Source organism: Aethalodelphis obliquidens, unplaced genomic scaffold (genome assembly GCF_003676395.1).
Source record: "Aethalodelphis obliquidens isolate GAN/ISIS:26980383/991018 unplaced genomic scaffold, ASM367639v1 scaffold83, whole genome shotgun sequence".
Lineage (NCBI taxonomy): Eukaryota > Metazoa > Chordata > Mammalia > Artiodactyla > Delphinidae > Aethalodelphis > Aethalodelphis obliquidens.
Window position 1 is genome coordinate 7,324,712 of NW_020838027.1, and position 20,252 is coordinate 7,344,963.

The following is a 20,252-nucleotide window of genomic DNA, read 5'->3' on the forward strand; positions in this document are numbered from 1 at the left end:
GTGCTAAGTCACTGATTTTTAAAAAACGACTATAGCTAGCATAGAATTCTCTTACAGATTGGTCTCTTCCTGAGTTACCACCATGTTGTAACTCACTGCTCATCAACAGTGCCTGGGCTGTTAATCCCTAGGAGTAGTTTCCCACATACCTGCTGACTGAACTTCTCACAGACAGCATGTGATTCTCCACCAAAGCAGTTAGAAGGGTTACTGTACTTTCTGCACATGTTTATAGTCACATGTCCTGGGACAGGCTTCCCATATGTGTATCTGTCATAAGAACATTGCCAAATGGATCAAATCAGACATTGAACACCCCCATTTTCTACCTGTTTATATTTTCCCTTTAGCTATAGTATATTTTTAGACTCTGTACTTCCCTCTGATTTCTGCAGGGCTTATACAGTGTTGAGGGCAAGTAAACTAAGTAACGAACCTTCTCTTTTAGAAATTTCCAGTGCAACATGCTGGAATTTACTTCAGTCTTCTTTTACCATGTCTTTTTTTTTTTTCTTAATCTCTAATTTTCAGTTTCATCTTTTAAAAAATATTTTTCTTTTGCCAAAGCTACACCAGATCTTAAGAGAAAAAACAATACCAACAAAACAAAACAAAGACAAGAAATAAACGCTCTCAATTCTACCTAGGAATATAAACTATTAATATGATGGTATCTCTCCTTCCATCATCCTCTTCCTATGTGTAGCCATCTCTGTTCATATAGACTTTTACTTGTTTACTTTTTACAAAAATGGGATTGTGCTATAAATGTATCATTGATAATTGCTGTGGTTTTGAGGGTATTTGTTCCTTCCCTATTCAAAATACCCTCTATATCTATATTTGCAAGAGTACTGGTTCACCAGCTCTGTGGGATCAGGAGCTTGGTGACCTTACTCTGAGATAGTGCTGGGGCAGGGACCCAGCTGAAGGTCTTTAGGACTGGTTTCTTCACTCTGGCTGTTCTTTCTGTACTGCTACTGCTGGGCTGCTGGAGATGGGAGCAATAAGATCCTAGAAACATGAATTTTCAAGGTTGGAAAAGACTGACTGTGAGATCATGTCTACTCTCATCAGTGAAAATGGCAGTTCAGAGAAGTATGTGACATGCCTTAGGTAGACAGATGAGTTAGACGACATTTCTGTAATACGCCTATCTCTACAAATTCTGAATCTGAGCTATTTTTCCACTATGTATCCAAGGTCAAGTAAATGATCTGTTGATGATTGAATTTACTTTACAACCTGGTAAAGGGAAAGTCACTACACTTCAACACTATCTCATTTGTGTGTGTACATGTGTACGTGCATGCGCGAGTAGCTTTATTACTTTCAGAATCAATCCTATTAGCATAGCTTAGCTCTAGGAACAGTTGCCTGCCCCATGATAGTTATAATAATGTTGGAAAGGACATGAAAGAAAATAAGAAGGGAAATAGAAAAGCAACAGGAGAGGAAAGTTCTAGAGATGGGGATGCTCCCATGTATTTAAGGTATTTGTGCTGCACTGCTTCTAGACAAGCTAGTTAAAATATCCCAAAGGGTGAGTCTCCTTTAAATAATTCCCCTCGCCAAAGATTTTTTAAAAGTATAAACTCACAGGCCACACACTGACACATTCATCTCTTCTTCCAAGATGGTGATTATCCTTGGCACTCTTACTTGCACTTCAAACTTAGGAAGCACTGTTGATTGGAGGTAAAGGAAGTTGGTGATTGTTTTTCAACTTCTGGGGAATTGGTATTTCCAGGTTCTCATAACAATTCTCTAATCATATTTTAGGGCCCTGAAAAGGTAGCCCACTTCTCCAATATATCCACCTTTCTCTCAAATGGAGATCCTGGTTGAAAGACTATGATGGATCAATGTAACCTTAATGAATTATGGGAGACTCCACTGGACTAAGAATGTTTTACATTTTTTTTGAAGATTAAAAATTGCTACAAAAAATGCTATATGACATCCTATTCACGAATCATTGATGGTCCTCATTGGATTAGAAGTAATTGGTTCCACTCCAAGCCTAATCTCACCCGTGGGAAATAGAAAGTAATTCCAAAGAAACTCAAATTCTAGGCCCTAGAAGTTTAAATATGAAAAAACTGTTCCATGGTTTTGCATAATCCATACCAAATTCCTCCACGGTGAAGGGGTGCTCTGCCATTTCACCTGATTCCTTCTGTACCACCACCTTATAGGAGCCCTGAAAGGGCTCTGATGAGAGGGGAAAGGTCAACTGCTTGAGGCCACTCTCTACCTTGAGGTTCTGCCATTGCATGATGCGATTTCCTTTGGGGTCCTGTGGACACAGTAATTGTAATTTACAAAAGAGCCCAGAGCATGAGAGACAATAAAGGAAATCTATGGGGACTCCTATGTTATTCACAAAGAGGTGGGGAGGGGTGGGGAAGGGAGATGACTTGGAACCATCTAGTGTTACATGAGTTTGAAGTCTTCTCCCTTAATGACAAGTTTCTGGAATATTGTAAGAATCTCTCAAATAAGAACATTTTCCCTAAGTTTATTATTTGTGTCTGATTATGGAATGTTTCACATTGCTTACCTCAATATATACTAGTGGAATCTGAAAGACAAAAGAGAGAGAAAGGAGTTTAGAATTGTTCTTAGATATTCGCAGTTCTGATTTATAAGCAAGACAGCCTTATGCAGAATAACTTTATCTGTAGTAAAACACAGAAAAGTTCCAGATTAAGTTTTACAGAACTTTTGATTAATCCATTACAAGCAATTAATAAGTAATGTTAAGTACTTACTGGGTGTGAGCAACAAATGCATACGTGCCATTCATTAGGAATGGTATTTACTGATATGACTTAAATGCTTACAGTATCCCAGTGAAGAACATTCCTTTGCTGTGCTATTTTACAGATTGAGAAATCAACACTAATGGAATTATAAGTAACCATGTTCAGATCCAAATATTAAGGTGGGTCACAGAATTCTTAGGTAGTTCTAAGAATAAGGACGACTGGGAATAGCTCCTCTACTATCAACGCTTATTCATTTTTAAAACTAATATTTATTAAGTGCCTAACATGTGCTGTGTATCATTCTAGGTGCTATGAACAGAGCAATGCACAAAAGAACAACAGATCTGCTTTCATGGAGCTTACATTCTAATAGGGATGGATACATGAGAAACACAGTCATATATGAAATATATATTTTTGATATATATAGATATATATTTGAGATATATATGTTTGACATATATATTTGAGATACATATATTTTATATATATATTTGAGATATAGATAGATAGATTTGAGGTAGTGGTAAATGTCAAGAAATAAAAACAAAGCAGAGTTAAGCTGATAGAGTGAAGGGCTAGGTGTTTGATTTTAGATAGAGGAGTGTAAGTGGAAACCAGGAGACCAATTTCAAGGCTATTGTAATAGTCTTGTTTAGAGGTGATACTGGTCAGGACAAGGTCGTAGCAATTCATGTGGTAAAACATGGTCTGGATATATTTAAACTAACATGATTTTCTGATGAAATGGATGTGGGTGAGACGAAGGAATATGCCTTAATCCTTTGCCTGAGGAGCTAGAAGAGAAAAGTTGCTTCTTTCTCTCCCATCCCTTTCCCTTCTTCACCCCCTAGCAAAGATGGGTTTGATCAGAATCAGCAGGGAATTGCAAACTCTATGGCAAGGGAAAGAGAACACTTTTAAGAGGGGAAAAGGAAGTTGGGGGCGGAGGGGCTATAGTCAACAGAGTCCTTGGCTTTTCATTGAAAATTGCCTCTTTCTGAGATAAGAAAATGTGGTTGAGGACTAGATCTAGGAGAGAAAAATTAAGGCTTTGGTTTCTTGTCTACATTAAAATTGAGAGTGTTAGTCTTGAGGAACAAACATTGATTACACTCTCCTTCCTTTATAGGAGGGGTTTTGTGTTTAGAAAAAGTTTGAATCTTTGAGAAGTCATTTAAACCTAAGTTTTTTGATGGTTTATTTATTATATAGTGTATCTTTCTAGTTTGGCTAATTGAGAATTTTCTAAAGAGTAAGTTTGTGTGACAACTGACCAAGTATCAGTACCAAGAAAGAATCAGCTACTCTCTTGACCCAGAATACTGTTTTAAATGAGGATCTTGCACTATGGCAATGCCAGAAAGTACTGCTTTCAGTACCAGATTCTTCCTCTCCCTGGTTCTCTCCCAACACCAAAAACAAACTCTCAGCCTGTTTATATAGATAATAATAATTCTAGATGGATATTAGGACACTTACCAACTCATTCAGGGGGTGAAAATTTTCATCCAACAAGACAACACGAAATTTCACTGAAACAGAAATATTTTTCATGAGTCCCAGAAACCTGAAGCCAGGCCTATAGGCTAGTAAGACAGACTATAAGGGAACCAGGATTCCTTTGACTGGGGAATACACAGGGTAGGAAGATCTTTCTTTTTTGAAGTTGTCCTGACCATAGGCCTTTTTGTACCTGTCTGCTCTGGTTTGTAGATGGGTTTGTCTGTCTGGACAAAGACCAGACTCTCTTCATTTTTAACCAACACTGTGGTCCGCTTCTTGAATTCTTGCGTTGGTCCTTTCACTTGGATAGTGAGGAACATTACCTCCTCATTGGATGGAGATCTTGGGATCTGAAATATAGGAGAGATCCTGAGAACCCGTTCATCTGCCAAGTTTCTTCCTCCAGTCCCTGTCCCACTTCTCCCTGGGAATCTTGTCCCTTTTACTTAATTTCACTCTCTCATTCTCATCAGGGAAATTTGGCATGGACAGGAATTCACAGACAGAATGACTTCTGTCATTTACAAATGGGAAGACAGAACACAGGATGGAGGAAATTACATCAGTGAGAGAGGTCATAAATGATACTCACATCTCCTTATAGATCAGCCAATACAGGTTTTTAAAAAATGTTTTTGCTTTATTTATTCATTTTAAAATTTTTATTTTATGTTGGAGTAGAGTTGATTAACAATGTTGTGTTAGTTTCGGGTGTATAGCGAGGTGATTCAGTTATACACATACATGTATCTATTCTTTTTCAAATCCTTTTCCCATTGAGGTTATTACAGGATATTGAGCAGAGTTCCCTGTGCTATACAGTAGGTCCTTGTTGGTTATCTATTTTAAATATAGCCGTGTGTACGTGTTGATCCCAAACTCAATCTATCCTCCTCCCCACCCTTCCCCTGATAACCATGTTTGTCTCCAAGTCTGTGAGTCTGTTTCTGTTTTGTAAATAAGTTCATTTGTATCCATTTGTTTTTAGATTCTGGATATAAGCAATATCATATGATATTTGTCTTTCTCTGTCTGACTTACTTCACTTAGTATGATAATCTCCAGGTCCATCCAGGTTGCTGCAAATCAGCTAATACAGTTTTTTTTTCTTTCATAATTGAGATGTTTTATTGGTTGTTTTGAGGATCAGTACACAGACATTTCAATTTGTACACAATTCTTAACATACATACCAAAAATCTAAAAAATCATGTAGTTGTGATTCTTTTCTGAACAGTTACTCCAGTGACCTTCCAGCTTAAAATTTGGAGGCAAATTTTCCTTGACAGGCTATCAAGTACCAATACCTTCAAATATTGATATGCTGTTACATCGTAAGTCCCACTAATTCACAATTTAATATCATATACACTACATACCCAAACTGTCAATCGTTCATAGCACATTAACAAAGTTACTAGAAGAACTGGACTACCACGACCAAAGATGTTACAGAGTGCACAAAATTCTGACCAGGAGAGCCAAGATCAAGGGGTGAGTGGTTTGCTTTAGGAAATAATTCTACCAAAAACAACATGGGAGGAGAAGTAATTTAAAGTGTTCAAGGCATTAAATGCACAACTGACTCCAAACTGCCATTTAGTATGCTTTGTATTATAGGATATAAAATATTGCCCATCTATGGAATGTTAAGCTGGCACCCAAGACAATGCCTGCCACATTCAATATCCCACTATTTTCTGGTGGTACCAAAAAGTAAACAACCAGCAAATGATTTCACCTCTTAAAAAAAAGCATTTACACTTAAAAAATGGGATGAGGTAGGATTCCCTCCTTTTTAAAAATGTTTCTAAAGCTACTTAAAAATTTGCATTTACAAAATAGTTGATAAAAATATTCCTCTGTATTGTACAAGAAGGGAGACGGGAACCACTGATAGGACCAACTGTGTGATATTCATTAGACTTGGCTTCTTTCTCTCCTGCTTCATCAGAGGCTGGGCTCTCCTCGTTTTCAGTTTCTCCGTTTTCTGCAGGTGAGTCTTCTTTAGTCTCTTGGTTAGCCACTTCGGCCTGTTTTCCCTTTGCTCCCCTTTTCCTTTTTGTTTGCACGTTTTTGTCTGAAGATTTATCCTTTCCTGCCGCTTTTTTGGCTTCGTTTCCACTTTTTCAGGAGCCGGTTTCGCTGAAAGCCTTGTCAGCCTCCTCTTGGGCTCCTCCTTCGCCGCCCCGTCGGCGGAGCTGACCTTCCTCTTGGCCATGGTGGCGGTGGGGCTGGCACGTGCCGGGGGCCTGCGAGCCCCGCACACCGAGAGCCTTGGCGAAGCTGGGGTGCCTGGCCTCTGCCGGTCCTCCCGCCGCCCGAGCTCGCTAATACAGTTTTGATTCACTTATACACTGAACTTTACCAAACTGATGTTATGTGGTAAAAGAGCATGGTAGAAGCATCTCTTAAGGCTATGAGAAAGGAAACTGCAACATATTATTGGCTGTACGCTGTAAGGATTCTATACATGGGCAACTCTGAAGAGCTATTGGATAGTCACTCATGGTAATTTCTACAAGTTCACTCTTAGAAAGAGTATGGGGTGGTGTGTTCCTGTCAGCCCACTACTGGGGCTTATGTTAAACAGTGGCCTAGTTTTGTTAGTATTTTTTCCATTTTAATTTTCAGGAGAACTCATATTTTCCCTTTGTCTAGTGCATACTGCTTTTCTTTTTTTTCTGGTTAATAGGAATTTTCTCTAATCATTAAGTTGATTTTAATATCTCTATAAATATTGGTCTACTATTATTTATATTGGAAATTCATGCATTGCTTCTTAATTTCTACACTTAGTCGCTACATTTAGATTCCTTCCTGAAGTCCATGCCAGCCTCTCAAAGTCTTATCTTGACTGAATTCTGGTTGCCTATGTTCCCAACCGATAGAAACAAGTATTTTAAGTCAAACAGCCATACTCACAGTGAAGGAGACACAGTGGAATAAGTCTTTCTTTGCCACCACATCAGTAAAGAGGCTTCTGTTCTCTCTGAGGGACTCCAAGGAGGCGCTTACGGTCACCGTCTCATTCAGGTGCTTCAGAAGGAGGCAGCCCTTCTCAGGGGTCCCAGTGTGGAGCAGGGAGGGGACCAGCACCATGTAGTGCCTGGGGATGGGGGAATCCAGTTAGAGGAGAGTGTAGGAGGCGAGGCATTATTACCAGCAGCACTATCTTCCGCCATAATTCTTGTTACTATCGTTAGTTCTATGCCAAGAGAAGACATGTTGATAAGCATGAAATTGATCTCTGCCGTTGGAGGGCATGCGTGGGAGTTACTCCCCTTTCCATCGTCAGTGCCATGTCAGTGAACATTTTACTTGAAGTGAGGCTTTAAGAGGTTAACATTTGCAGGTGTACCTCACTTTAAGGAACCCAAATATCAATCTGTGAGCATCTGAATTCAAATAAAAATATGCTAATTATATATATTTATGCTGTAAATCTATTTTACATTAGGGTTGCTGTAAAAAGCAAGCAAGTTCTCATGTGGAACACTACAGAAACCAATCCACTTACAGAACTTTTATTTATTTATATATATATATAAAACAAGCCTGTAAAAATGGAATGGCAAGTTCTTGCTTTCCACTCTGAGGCTTAAAGAGAGTCCTTAAAGTCTCAGCGTGTTAAGCAACTAATGAAATCTTAGTGTGTTACCTAACCCTGGATGTTTGCATATTAAATATTTGCCTTTCAACTCAGGGTAGACAAAAATGGTCTACTCAAGAGTGATCTTCTAGAGATTGGATTTGGGGTCCTCATGAACAGAACAGAAACTTTCTCAATGCTCTCATATATAATTTATTGACACTTGAGTTTTCTAACATTTTTGCTCACAGAATTCCTATTTTTAGACACTACGCCCTCCTTACATGTATTCAAGTAAACATCTATTTTTTATCACAAGTTTAAACAATAGTAAAATATATTATTTTTGATGAAATTTTAAATTAAAACTTACATTACTTTTTTGTACATCTCCCATCGAATCTTAAATATCATAGTGATAAGATATCCAGTATGATCTATTTAAAAAATACATCAAAATGTTCTTTTTGTAATGATCAGAAATTTAGCATCTTTCCCCCTTTTCCTCTGTGAACTTTCATGGCATTTACCACACAGAAGTTTGTCCTAACATTTCTATGCTTCAAAATATTTTATGGATCACTCTTCCTTCTTTGTTTATATATATATATGTGTGTATATACATATATGTATATACACACATGCATATATATATACACATATATATGAAATATTATATGTGGGTATATAAATTTAACTTCAACTCTTCTTTTAAATTTAATGTGACCTTAAAGCTGTAAATGTGAAACATTTTCTTCTGGATTGAATTGTTTTCAAAAGTCTTACTAGTATACAACTGATCAAAACAAAATAAGTATATTACAAATTATGATTCATATTTATTATATATAAAATCAAAATACTTTTGAAGTACATCTTTAATGAAAATAATGAGTTCTTATATATCCATGGATGGATATTCCTTATTGCAAGAATTAAATAAGGTCTAACATTAACTCTGTTGCTGTTTTTCGTTTGTGTAGATATAAGTACCATGAAAAATTGTTCACTTAAAAGTAAATAAATGACAGATGAAACAATTATATCATTTTTACCAGTTCTTGTAACTCCTTCTGCATTACATGCCAAAGATCACCCAGTGCCCTATTATCAAGAATTGCTTCTAATTGTTTATCAGCTGGTATTTCCCTTAGATCTTCCTTCAATTTTGTTGAAACAAAGAATTCGTCGCCACAAGATCTGCAAAAGGATTTTTTCTCCTGTCATTAGAGTCCTTTGCTTTCTCAACATCAACATCGGTATTTCAAATTGCTCCTTTATTTGGCACCCTAGGGATTTTTATACTCCAGAACAGTGTTCTACAGTAACATCTGATTGAGGGAGGTTTGTCTTTCTCTTTTAAAGTGAAAGATAGGAAATTAAGACAGGGGGAGTAAGAAAGGATAAATAGCATGGTCTCAAGCAGATCAATATGAATGTGAGGATCTGAAAATTGATTCCTTTAAAAGAATCACTTTCCAATGCCCTTTAGAAAGTCTTTGTATATCTCCAGAGAATTTAGAGATTCAGAGATTCAGAGATCCAGAGAGTTGGAGAAAAATGGTTAAGAATAAGTGAAGACTGAATAAACCAGATTTGTAAAATCTCATAATTGGAAGACACCTTAAAGATAAGAAGGTGACAGTTCCATAGGGAAGACGAATGAATGATAAGGAGGATTTGAAATAAAGGAAAGGACTCTTCAAGTTTATGCTCTATGTGAAACTCACGGTATTCCAGAGACTGAGGCATCTGTAGGCAGGAAGACCAGAAGAAGGAGAGTAAGACTTGGATGGAGGAGTTTGTTCTTCTTCTCCCCCATGCTGCAGGGAGAAGGGACCAGAGGAGACCAGACTGTATTGTGCCTTTCTCCCTGCAATTGGTCTGGTCCCAAACATTCCTCAGAGCAACTAGGCTTTATGCTGTTCTCTGTGTAAACAGGAAGTTCCACCCACACAAGGTGTCTAAACAAAGTAGAGGTCTTTGAACATTCTCTGAAAGGGTCATTGCTCTCAGGGACTTAATTACAGTCAAGGTTAATTCCTGGTGGGCTAAATAGGATTCCTGGAGGGATAAAATCCACATTCCCATTAGTGCTCACTTTCCCTGGGTTTTACCGTAAAGCAGCTAATCGGCTTTTCAACCCCTTCTCTCTCTTACTCCCTCCTTTCCACTTCCCCATAGTGCCTTGTATGGCTTTCCTCACATCTCTTGCATGAATAGCTGGCAGGGGAAGCTATAATTTAAGCAACACAAGACAGGCTCAAAATAGGTATTTCACTACAAGTCAGTCTGCCTGCAAGTCCTCCATCAGATATGTCTACCTCAAATGTTGAAGCAGTTTCAGAATTCAGCAGTCCTCTATGCAAAAGACATTGGGTTAAAAGAATAGCTTTTTGAGCTTGGGGTTTTTACTGGATTGCAGATAAAGAGCTAGGTTGTGGAAGAATGATGATAGGAATATTTTCCTGTATTAAGGAAGTGAAAAGATGAAAGGAGAAGTAGCAGGACCTCAGAAACAAGCTTTGACTTACTGTGCCTAACAAAGATACCAATTGCCTTTATCATCTACTATACAAACACATTTTGTTACTGCCTTCTAAATGTGCAACTCCCCTTCAATCTTTAATCATGTTAACTGTTTTATTCATCCATCCATCTGTCCATCCATCCACCCATCCATTCATCCATTCATTCATCCAACTGTTTGATTGTTTTGTGTTTATTGAGCCTAGTTGGTCTAGGAATCATACAAAATCATGGAGATGGATGATCAAATATGAAGAAACAGATTGCACATTCTTGCAGGTGTAAAAGCAGACAAATAAGCAATAAAAATACAGTAGCCAGACATCATTATTGGAGAAGTTCAGGATGCTCTGGGAGCACTGAACAGGGACACACAATGCAAACCTGGGCCTTGGAAAGGAAATCTAAGGTAAAGCAAAATGTAAATCAAGTTCTAGAGTGTGGATGGTGGTTAGCCAGAGGGAAGTAGGAGATAAAAAGTGCATTCTCAGCACATAAGGAATGACATAAACAAAGGCACAGGAGGTAAAAACCATCATGAAATGTTTGGTAAAATGAAAAGTGTTTGGTATGAAGAAAATGCCTGTATACTTAGAAAAGTGGTGAAGCAAGCTTGCTTCAAATTAAAAAGGAACCTGTTGGTACTACTAGGGTATTTGGGGAGTAATCAGTGAAGTGACTTCCCCAGATTTGTTTCTTGGAAAGATCACATTTACTGAAATTTGGAAGACTGATTGGAAGGAGGCAATCCAGGAGGCAGGGTAGGAGTTGCACAATTATATGGGTGAGAAATGATGATATTTTGAGCTAGGGTGTTCATAATGAGATTGGATAGAGGTTGACAGATTTATATCATATTTAAGAGGTAAAATTATAGTACACAGTGAATACATGAATGTGATGGGTAAAGGAGAATGTGCTTTTCAGTTTTCCTGGTTGGTCACTGAGTGAGTGACTTGCATTGCCTTTAACTGGTTGAGTGAAACACAGGAAACAGGGTGGGAAGGAGAACAGAGGGCTGAGGGTTGGGAAGAGAAAGAGTCTAGTTTTAGAAAGCGCTTGTGGGATAGTCCAGTAATAATATTCGTAGGGAGTTTAACATTTGCATCTAGAGCTTAAGGCAGTGTGATCTAATAAAAATATAAGGTGAGCCTCCTATGTAATTTTACATTTTCCAGTAGCCACATTGAAAAACAAAAAGAAACAGATTAAATTAATTTTAATGATATAATTTACTTACCTCAATATTGCCAAAACATTATCATTTCAACATTTAATCAATATAAAAATTGTTAATGAGATACTTTAAATTCTTTTTTCATACTAAGTCTTTGAAATCTGGTGTGAATTCTACACTTACAACACATATTAATTTAGACTAGTCACATTTCAAAAGCTCAATAGCCCATGTGGCTACTGGTTATCAGATTAGACATAGCAGGTTTAAAGCAATGTTTTTCAAATTATGGGTCACCATCTATAGTGAGTTGTAATGTCATGATCAGTGAGTCATGACCAAGAGTTTTAAAAATGTAATAGAGGGCTTCCCTGGTGGCGCAGTGGTTGAGAGTCCACCTGCCGATGCAGGGGACGCGGGTTTGTGCCCCGGTCCGGGAAGATCCCACGTGCCGCAGAGCAGCTGGGCCCGTGAGCCATGGCCGCTGAGCCTGCGTGTCCGGAGCCTGTGCTCCGCAACGGGAGAGGCCACGGCAGTGAGAGGCCCACGTACCGCAAAAAAAAAAAAAAAAAAGAAAAGTAATAGAACACAATAAAATAGAAAACACAGTGTACCAAACAGAATAAGTGAAACTATTGATTTTGGAAATATTCGTTTCAATGTTGTGCAGCAGAAACTTTGGTTGTGTCCTATTACCCCTTCTCCAATTCTGTCTTTAATACTAGAACACCTGAGTTTTCTCTGGGCACAAACTGCCTCACTGAAAACTTTCATTTCCTAGCCTTCTCCTTTAAGGCTGGGCATGGTATACAGCTAAATTCTGGTGATTGACATGTGAGTGCAAGTGATGTATGCAACTTTCAGTTCATGATTTAAAAAGGAAGGGCTAGGTTCTGTGCCTCCCTTTGCTTCCTACCACTGGCTGGAATGTGGACATGTGGGCGGTTGTCCCATCTTCCATTGTAGGTAATAAGATGGAAGCCATGTGTCAAGGGAGGCAGAACAACAAGCAGGACAGACTGAAGAGGAAGGAGATATGGGGATGTATGTATACGTAGAGCTGATTCACTTTGTTATACAGCAGCACCTAACACACCATTGTAAATCAACTATACTCCAACAATGATGTTAAAAAAAAAAAAAAGAAAAAAGGAGGCATAGACTGAATCCCTGAATCATCCAAAGGCCATTTTAGCTTGGACTTTCATGTAAGAGAAAAACACTTTCTCTTATTTAAAAGCCTTTGCATTTTGAGATATCTTTGTTCGAGCAGTAAAACTTGTATCCTAACTAATATAATTTCTCTTTCTTTATTACTATCTCTATCATCTCTATCTTTAACTATGAGTGTCCTGAGTCACAATGTAAAGGTTACATTGTGAAAATGTGATTTCAGTGTTACATTGCAAACTGTCTCGTGAAAATATACAAAATTCTTATTGTAGGTTAAAGTTAAAGCAATCTGAACACCACCAGTTTACTGAGATCTGGCCTATTTGTACAGATTAGAGATTTATCAGCTTATAGGGAGAGCTGATGCCATGGAAATAGATAATATGGGATGAAAATAGAAAATAGTCCAGGACAGAGTTAGGCAAGGGCACCCAAATGTAACCCGAATGGCTAGACAGAGAGAGAGAAACACAGGAGAGTGTGGGATCTCTGAGTCCCAAAGAAGGGACATTTTAAGAAAATGGTCAAGAGAAGGTTTTTACTAGTCAGAGTGATTGGAGCTTTATGCCAACACATCAATGTTAATAGCATACAAAATTAAAAAAAATCATTTCAAAAGTTTGCATCATTTTATAATACATTGATTCAAAACATAACAGAAATTAAATGGATTTTAAGAAACTAGAAATAACTAAACACTTATTTGCAAGGTTAATTACTTAAAGAAATAATTAATAGCATTCATTAGGGGGCCTTATCAGAAATTACAAAGGGCATCTGTAAAGATTATTGCTGAATCCCTGGCTATTTGTGTCAAATGCCACTCACTGTGAAATCAAATAATAGATCGAATGATCTTTTTTTTTTTTTTGCTGAATTGAGGGACAAGAAGAATATGGGGACCCAGCTTTAAGGGTCTGTGTGGAGCAGAGCCTGACTGCAGCTCAAGGGGGAGTGAGAGGGAGGTTTCTGAGTTTATGTGAAGGGAAAGAGAACGATAGGGCAGTACTCAGCAGAGATGTCGGGCTGAGAGGGAGGTTTCTTTAAGAGGAGAGAGACTTGAACAAGTTTAAATGAAATGCTGCTTCTGTAAATGCTGACGATCAAATAAAAGGGAGAGGTTGAACACTGTGAGTGAGAAGTGATAGTCCCAAGAGAGAGAACTTTGAGGTTGCATGAGGTGGACGTATTAAGTAAGTGGATGGCGGAATTATCCTCAGGAGAAGCGACACCACTTCAGTATAATCGCAGATAAAGAGGAACGTTTTATCTAAAATGCTCCCTTCACGAAGACAGAGCTTTCTCTTCTTGGGAAGACAAAATGAGCTTGAGGGGGGAAAAATGACTGGATCAGTTGTCAGGGTACCTGAGCCCTAGTTCTGACTCATTATAAGGTCCTGGGTAACTCATTTAACTGCTCTGAGCCTCAGCTTCCTCACAGATAAATATGGGGTTAATAATATCTGTCCTGTCAGCTCCAAGGGGTACTTTTATACAAGATGCTATATGGAACCGTTTTTAAAACTGTGAACCTTACTGTACCTGTCAGAATTAATATTTATATTTTGAATCTTAATGACTGAGAAAGAGGTCTAGTTCACCTGTCTGCTGTGGGCTTTGATGTAGGGCAGCATCCAAATAAAGAAAGTTAGGCTACCTGAATACCAAGTCCTTGACAGAAATGACGGCACACAACTTGGACAAGTTCTGCACAGTTTCGAGGCATTTAGCAAATAATTACTGTTAGAAAGCTGAGGTAAAGGGTTAAGAGAAAAAAGAAGGTAAGGGAAAGAAGGAAGGCAGTTTATGGTAAAGAAAGTAAGGGAGCAAAATGCAGGAAAAAGCCATTAAAATAGAACAAGGAGAATCATTTGGGAATTGAGAAAAAAGATTAGGAGGTATTGGGCCTTAACAAAAATAAACAGAAAAAAATGTTCCCCCTGTATTGCTGTAGTGCTTGCTGGGGACTGAATGTAGTTTCTCTAATGGCACCACTGGTTACACATACGCTACCCGTAGTTCCTAATAAGTGATAATGAAGGACATTTCAGCTGGTTACATATTAACCACTTTCAAAAATCAGAAAGCTCAGTTACTGGAATACCACATTCACTCTATCAGACAGTATACTTGCTTTACCTTTCCGTAAATGTCTAGGGCAAACTTGGAGTTAGGGCAACGTGTGTCTACAGAGATGTTCTCAAAGATCAGAGTGTTTCTCATTTATGCTATCTCAATGCTCCTTTCTAATTTTTAATGAGAAAAAATATTTGAATGTACAAAGATAAAAAGCATAACAAATCCTCAGATCGTTTCTAAACAATGTACTTGCCATAGTTTCTCAAAATTATCAAAATTTTAGTGTGTTATCTTTTAAATTGTTCTTTATCTTGTTTTGTTTTTTTAAATTTATTTAAATTTATTATTTTTTAAGATTGATCTGATGACTCTCAAGCTTTATTTATCTATTTTGGCCATGCTGTGCAGCATGCAGGATCTTAGTTCCCTTAGTTCCCCTGACCAGGGATTGAACCTGTGCCCCCTACAATGGAAGCGTGATCTTAACCACTAGACCGCCAGGGAAGTCCCTAGCACGTTATCTTTTAAATTAAACTCCACTTGTTCCTTTAAATTTCTAAAGAGTACTGATATTCACAAATCTAATCTTTTTTACTAGACGCTACATTGTAATGCAGAGGAATTAGTGCCCGAATTAAAACAATTTATTACAAACAATAGAATTCAATGTCTGTCCTTACATATACATACTTTGGGGCATGTAGAAGTATTTTCGTATGATGAACCTGTGCTGTAAATTTGCTATGTCAAAGAGTATACACATTTAAAACTTTTATAGTACTGTTACATCCCCTTTCTGAAATGAATCTGCCAGAAATAGAGACACAGACATAGAGAACAAACATATGGGCACCAAGGGGGGAAAGGGGGAGTGGGATGAATTGGGAGCTTGAGATTGACATGTCTACACTAATATATATAAAATAGGTAACTAATGAAAACCTGCTGTATAGCACAGGGAACTCTACTTAATGCTCTGTGGTGACTTAAATGAGAAGGAAATCCAAAAAAGAGGGGATATATGTATACATAGAGCTGATTCACTTTGCAGTACAGCAGAAACTACCACAACATTGTAAAGCAACTATACTCCAATAAACAAATAAAATAAAATAAAATAACTCTGCCAATTATCTTCTACCAGCAATGTCTACAACTGCATTTTTCCCATGCCTTTAAAAAATTTCCCAATCTGATAGGGAGGGGTGCGTGACATATATTTTTCTTTTTCAAGTTTATGATTACTAGTGATGTATTATATCAGTGTTACTTGTAGGAACTCTGTTGCTTGTATTTTAACTTTGTCTTGGGGTTTTATTTTCTGATTAGGAAGTCCTTTTGTACCCCCAAATTGTAAAACTATGCTACATGTTTTTCCTAATTTAAATATTTGTGCTTCATATTTTTATCTCTAATTCTATACAGTTTATTTTTGAATATGAGACTAGGTAGGGAATATGTTTCAGGGTGAGTTTTCCTTTGGTGAATGGAAAATGTGTGTGTGAGTGTGTGTGTGCGTGCACACACGCATAGGGTTGTTTCATGACTCTACTTTATGAACCCACTTTGTTCTCTGTGACTCTCATGTTCACTCTGGAACTTTTCAGTGTCAGAACTTTTGTTTTAGAGAGTTATATTTAGTCTGGGAGCGAACAATAGAATCAGATTTTAATAGGAAAAGATAAAATTATTTGTCAAGTTTTATTTAATTACTTAGATGATAATGATGATATGGACAACAACAGTAATGATAGCTCGTAATTACATAGTGCTTACTATTTATATGACTGTGCTGAGTAATGTTCTAAGAGCTTTAGATGCTCTAATTTATTTGATTTTTGTTATGCTCAAATGTTATTGAATCGCAGGTTCTTAAAATAACACACAATTTCTAGTGATATAAAATTTTGTAAGAAAAATTATGGAATATATTTTGTAAGATACTATTAAAGCTGTTAAGTTTTAAATGGTATTGCTTTTTAAATTCATGTGTTTTCATAGCAAGTTATAAACACACAATCTCCTATTACTTCATTTGAAATAATCAAATATAATATGAGGTAAAATTGTTATTTATGAAGCAAAGTGTATGAAATCAGGGAGTGTGATACCTCTAGCTTTGTTCTTTTTTCTTGGGATTGCTCTAGCTAGTCTGGGTCTTTTGTGGTTCCATATAAATTTTAGAATTTTTTTTGTTCTATTTCTGTGAAAAATGTTCTTGTGATTTTGATAAGGATTGCACTGGATCTGCAGGTTGCTTTAGATAATATGGACATTTTAACAATATTAATTCTTCCAATCCACGAACATGGAATATCTTTGCATTTCTTTGTGTCTTCTTTAATTTCTTTTATCAAAGTCATATAATTTTTAGTTTACAGGTCTTTCACCTCCTTGATTTAATTTATTACTAGGTATTTTATTCTTTTTGTTGCAGTTGTAAATGGGATTGTTTTCTTAGTTTTCTGGCTCATTTCTGCTAGCTCATTGTTATCATGTAGATATGCAACAGATTTTTGTATGTTGATTTTGTACTCTGCAACTTTACTGTATTTATTATTTCTAATAGCTTTTTTTGGTGGAATCTTCAGGATTTTCTGTATATAAAATCATGTCATCCTTAAATAGTGATAGTTTTATTCTTCCTTTCCAATTTGGATGCCTTTATTTCTTTTTCTTGCCTAATTGCTCTGGCTAGGACTTCCAGTACTATGTTCCATAAGAGTGGCAGGAGTCTTATAGTGTTCAAGGAGCAGGGTGTGATCAGCTGGTGGGCATTCTTCTGATTGGCTGGTGGTGATGTAATTGGGAGTCAACATCATCAACCTTCTGCTTCCAATCAGTCTGGAGTCTACGTGCTTTGTGGGCAGCACACAGTTAACTTCTTTCACCTGGTGGGGGTTTCAGTATCTGCAAAACAGCTCAAAGGACATGGCTCAGAATATTATCTATAGTCCTTGAGGAAGAACTGAAAGTTCTTGATTTTGTTTAATGGCTAAAGTATTATTATTTTGTCTTGCTTGACTGTTTTCCTTTCTGCATTTTCTTATTTCTCTGATTAGATTTATTTATTTTTATTTATTTATTTTTTTTGCGGTACGTGGGCCTCTCACTGTTGTGGCCTCTCCCATTGTGGAGCATAGGCTCCAGATGCGCAGGCTCAGCGGCCATGTCTCATGGGCCCAGCCGCTCCGCGGCAAGTGGGATCTTCCCAGACCGGGGCACGAACCCGTGTCCCCTGCATCAGCAGGTGGACTCTCAACCACTGCGCCACCAGGGAAGCCCCTAGATTTATTCTTTGACTAAAGTTTTTCTACAGACAAAAGGCAGGTAGAAGACATGGGTGGGGGTCTATTCTGGGAAGGCCTCATAGGGTCCTGCTCAGTTACATGAATTGAATGAGTTAAAGAATGTGCAAGTTCTTGGTAAACTTAAAGCGCTACATAATGTTGATGTGAACTCCTTTTGTTGTAGACGGCAATTTACAGAGAAGGCGGACTTTCCATAGAAGTGGGTGCCTAAAAGTCATGACTGTACCTTGATCATGTCTATCTGACCACAATGTATCAGAGCAGGGGTGGATGCCTGACCCAAACAGGGCTATGTGGATTCTCCATCTTGAAATTTGAATTTGGACCAAAAGATGACTGTTCTGGCCTTGCTGATCTAATGTAAGGATATTAAAAACCTAGGAAGCTTTAGGGCAGCTGTCTTCTATTGGGTTGGCCAAAGAGTTCATTTCTTTTTTTTCTGTAAGATGGCTCTAGTAGTGCTTAGTTATCTTTAACTTCATTCGAAACAATTTTGTTAGATTGTATTGTGACAGCTGTCATATCAGCGTGCATTTAAACAAAAACATCAAAATTGGTGAATTTTTGTGTAGCCATTTTAATATTGAAGATGGAAAAAAAGCAACATTTTTGGCATATTATGCTTTATTATTTCAAGAAAGGTAAAAATGCAACTGAAACACAAAAAAAGATTTGTGCAGTGTTTCATGATTCAGTCTTGGTAGGTTGTATGTCTAGAAATTTCTCTGTTTCTTCTAGATTGTCCAATTTTTTGGTTTATAATTGCTCATAATAATATCTTATAATCTTTTTTATTTGTGAGAATAATTGTAATATCTTCTCTTTCATTTCTGATTGTGTGAATACTCTCTTTTTTTCTTAGTCTAGTTAAGGGTTTGTCAATTATATCTTTTCAAAAACGCAACTCTTAGTTTCATTGATTTTTAAAATTGTTTTTCTTTTCTCTATTTCAGTTATTCCTTCTCTAATTTTTATGATATTCTTCTGCTAATTATGGGTTTAGTTTATTCTTCATTTTCTGGTTCCTTGAAGTGTAAAGCTAGATTGTTTATTTGATGACTTTCTTCTTTTATATCATAGGCATTTATTCCCATAAATTTCTCTCTTAGTATGGCTATTGTGGTATCCCTTAAGTTTTGGTATGTTGCATTTCATTTTTGTTTGTCTTGAGATAGTTTTTAATTTCCCTTGGATTTCTTTTTTGACCCAATAGTTGTTAAAAAGTGTGTAGTTGGGACTTCCCTGGTGGCACAGTGGTTAAGAATCCACCTGCTAATGCAGGGGACACAGGTTCGAGCCCTGGTCCGGGAAGATGCCACATGCTGCGGAGCAACTAAGCCCGTGCGCCACAACTACTGAGCTTGTGCTCTAGAGCCCATGAGCCACAACTGCTGAGCCTGCGTGCTGCAACTACTGAAGCCCGCAAGCCTAGAGCTCATGCTCTGCAACAAGAGAAGCCACTGCAGTGAGAAGCCTGCAAGCCTAGAGCCCATGCTCTGCAACAAGAGAAGCCACTGCAGTGAGAAGCCTGCTTACCATAACAAAGAGTAGCCCCTGCTCGCTGCAACCAGAGAAAGCCCGTATGCAGCAACACAGACCCAACGCAGCCAAAAAATAAATAAATTAAAATTTATTTTAAAAAGTGTGTTGTTTTATTTCCATGTATTTGTGAATTTTCCCACTTTCTTTCTATTATTGATTTTTTGTTTCATTCCATTGTGATTGGAAAAGGTACTTCTTAAATTTGTTGAGTTGTTTTGCAACCTAGTATGAGATCTATCCTCTGTCTTTGAGAATGTGCCATGTGCACCTGAGAGGAATGAGTTGCACGGTATTTTTTTTTTTGCCCCGAGCGCCCATGGCAGTTTTATATATTTATTTAAATTTTTATTTTATATTGGAGTATAGTTGATTAACATGTTGTGTTAGTTTCAGGTGTACAGCAAAGAGATTCAGTTATACATATGCATTTATCTTCTGCGTGTGTCTTTTAGGCCCAATTAGTCTATGGCGTTGCTCAATTCTGCTGTTTCCCTGCTGATTTTCTATCTGGATGATCTGTCCATTGTAGGGGGTGGAGTATTGAATTATCCTGTTATTATTGTATTGCTGTC

At 37.4% G+C, this 20,252-nt stretch overlaps 1 protein-coding gene, 1 long non-coding RNA gene and 1 pseudogene across 3 annotated transcripts in view; 1 reads left to right on the forward strand and 2 right to left on the reverse strand.

The window, feature by feature from the left end:
* The window catches only part of A2M (alpha-2-macroglobulin), a 40,680-nt gene extending 30,675 nt beyond the window's left edge, over positions 1 to 10,005 (reverse strand). The window contains exons 1-8 of the mRNA XM_027093320.1: positions 9,600 to 10,005; positions 7,203 to 7,386; positions 4,468 to 4,627; positions 4,254 to 4,306; positions 2,564 to 2,584; positions 2,131 to 2,299; positions 1,601 to 1,685; positions 150 to 270 (exon numbers count right to left, since the gene is read on the reverse strand). Of these exons, the coding sequence (XP_026949121.1) occupies positions 150 to 270; positions 1,601 to 1,685; positions 2,131 to 2,299; positions 2,564 to 2,584; positions 4,254 to 4,306; positions 4,468 to 4,627; positions 7,203 to 7,386; positions 9,600 to 9,691 (885 nt within the window). The 5' untranslated portion in view covers positions 9,692 to 10,005. The remainder of the gene's footprint in view (positions 1 to 149; positions 271 to 1,600; positions 1,686 to 2,130; positions 2,300 to 2,563; positions 2,585 to 4,253; positions 4,307 to 4,467; positions 4,628 to 7,202; positions 7,387 to 9,599) is intronic.
* LOC113612976 (uncharacterized) overlaps positions 1 to 20,252 on the forward strand; it is a 171,433-nt gene that overhangs the window by 71,331 nt on the left and 79,850 nt on the right. The gene's annotated exons all lie outside the window — the stretch shown is intronic.
* Positions 5,404 to 7,184, reverse strand: LOC113612975 (non-histone chromosomal protein HMG-14 pseudogene; annotated as a pseudogene).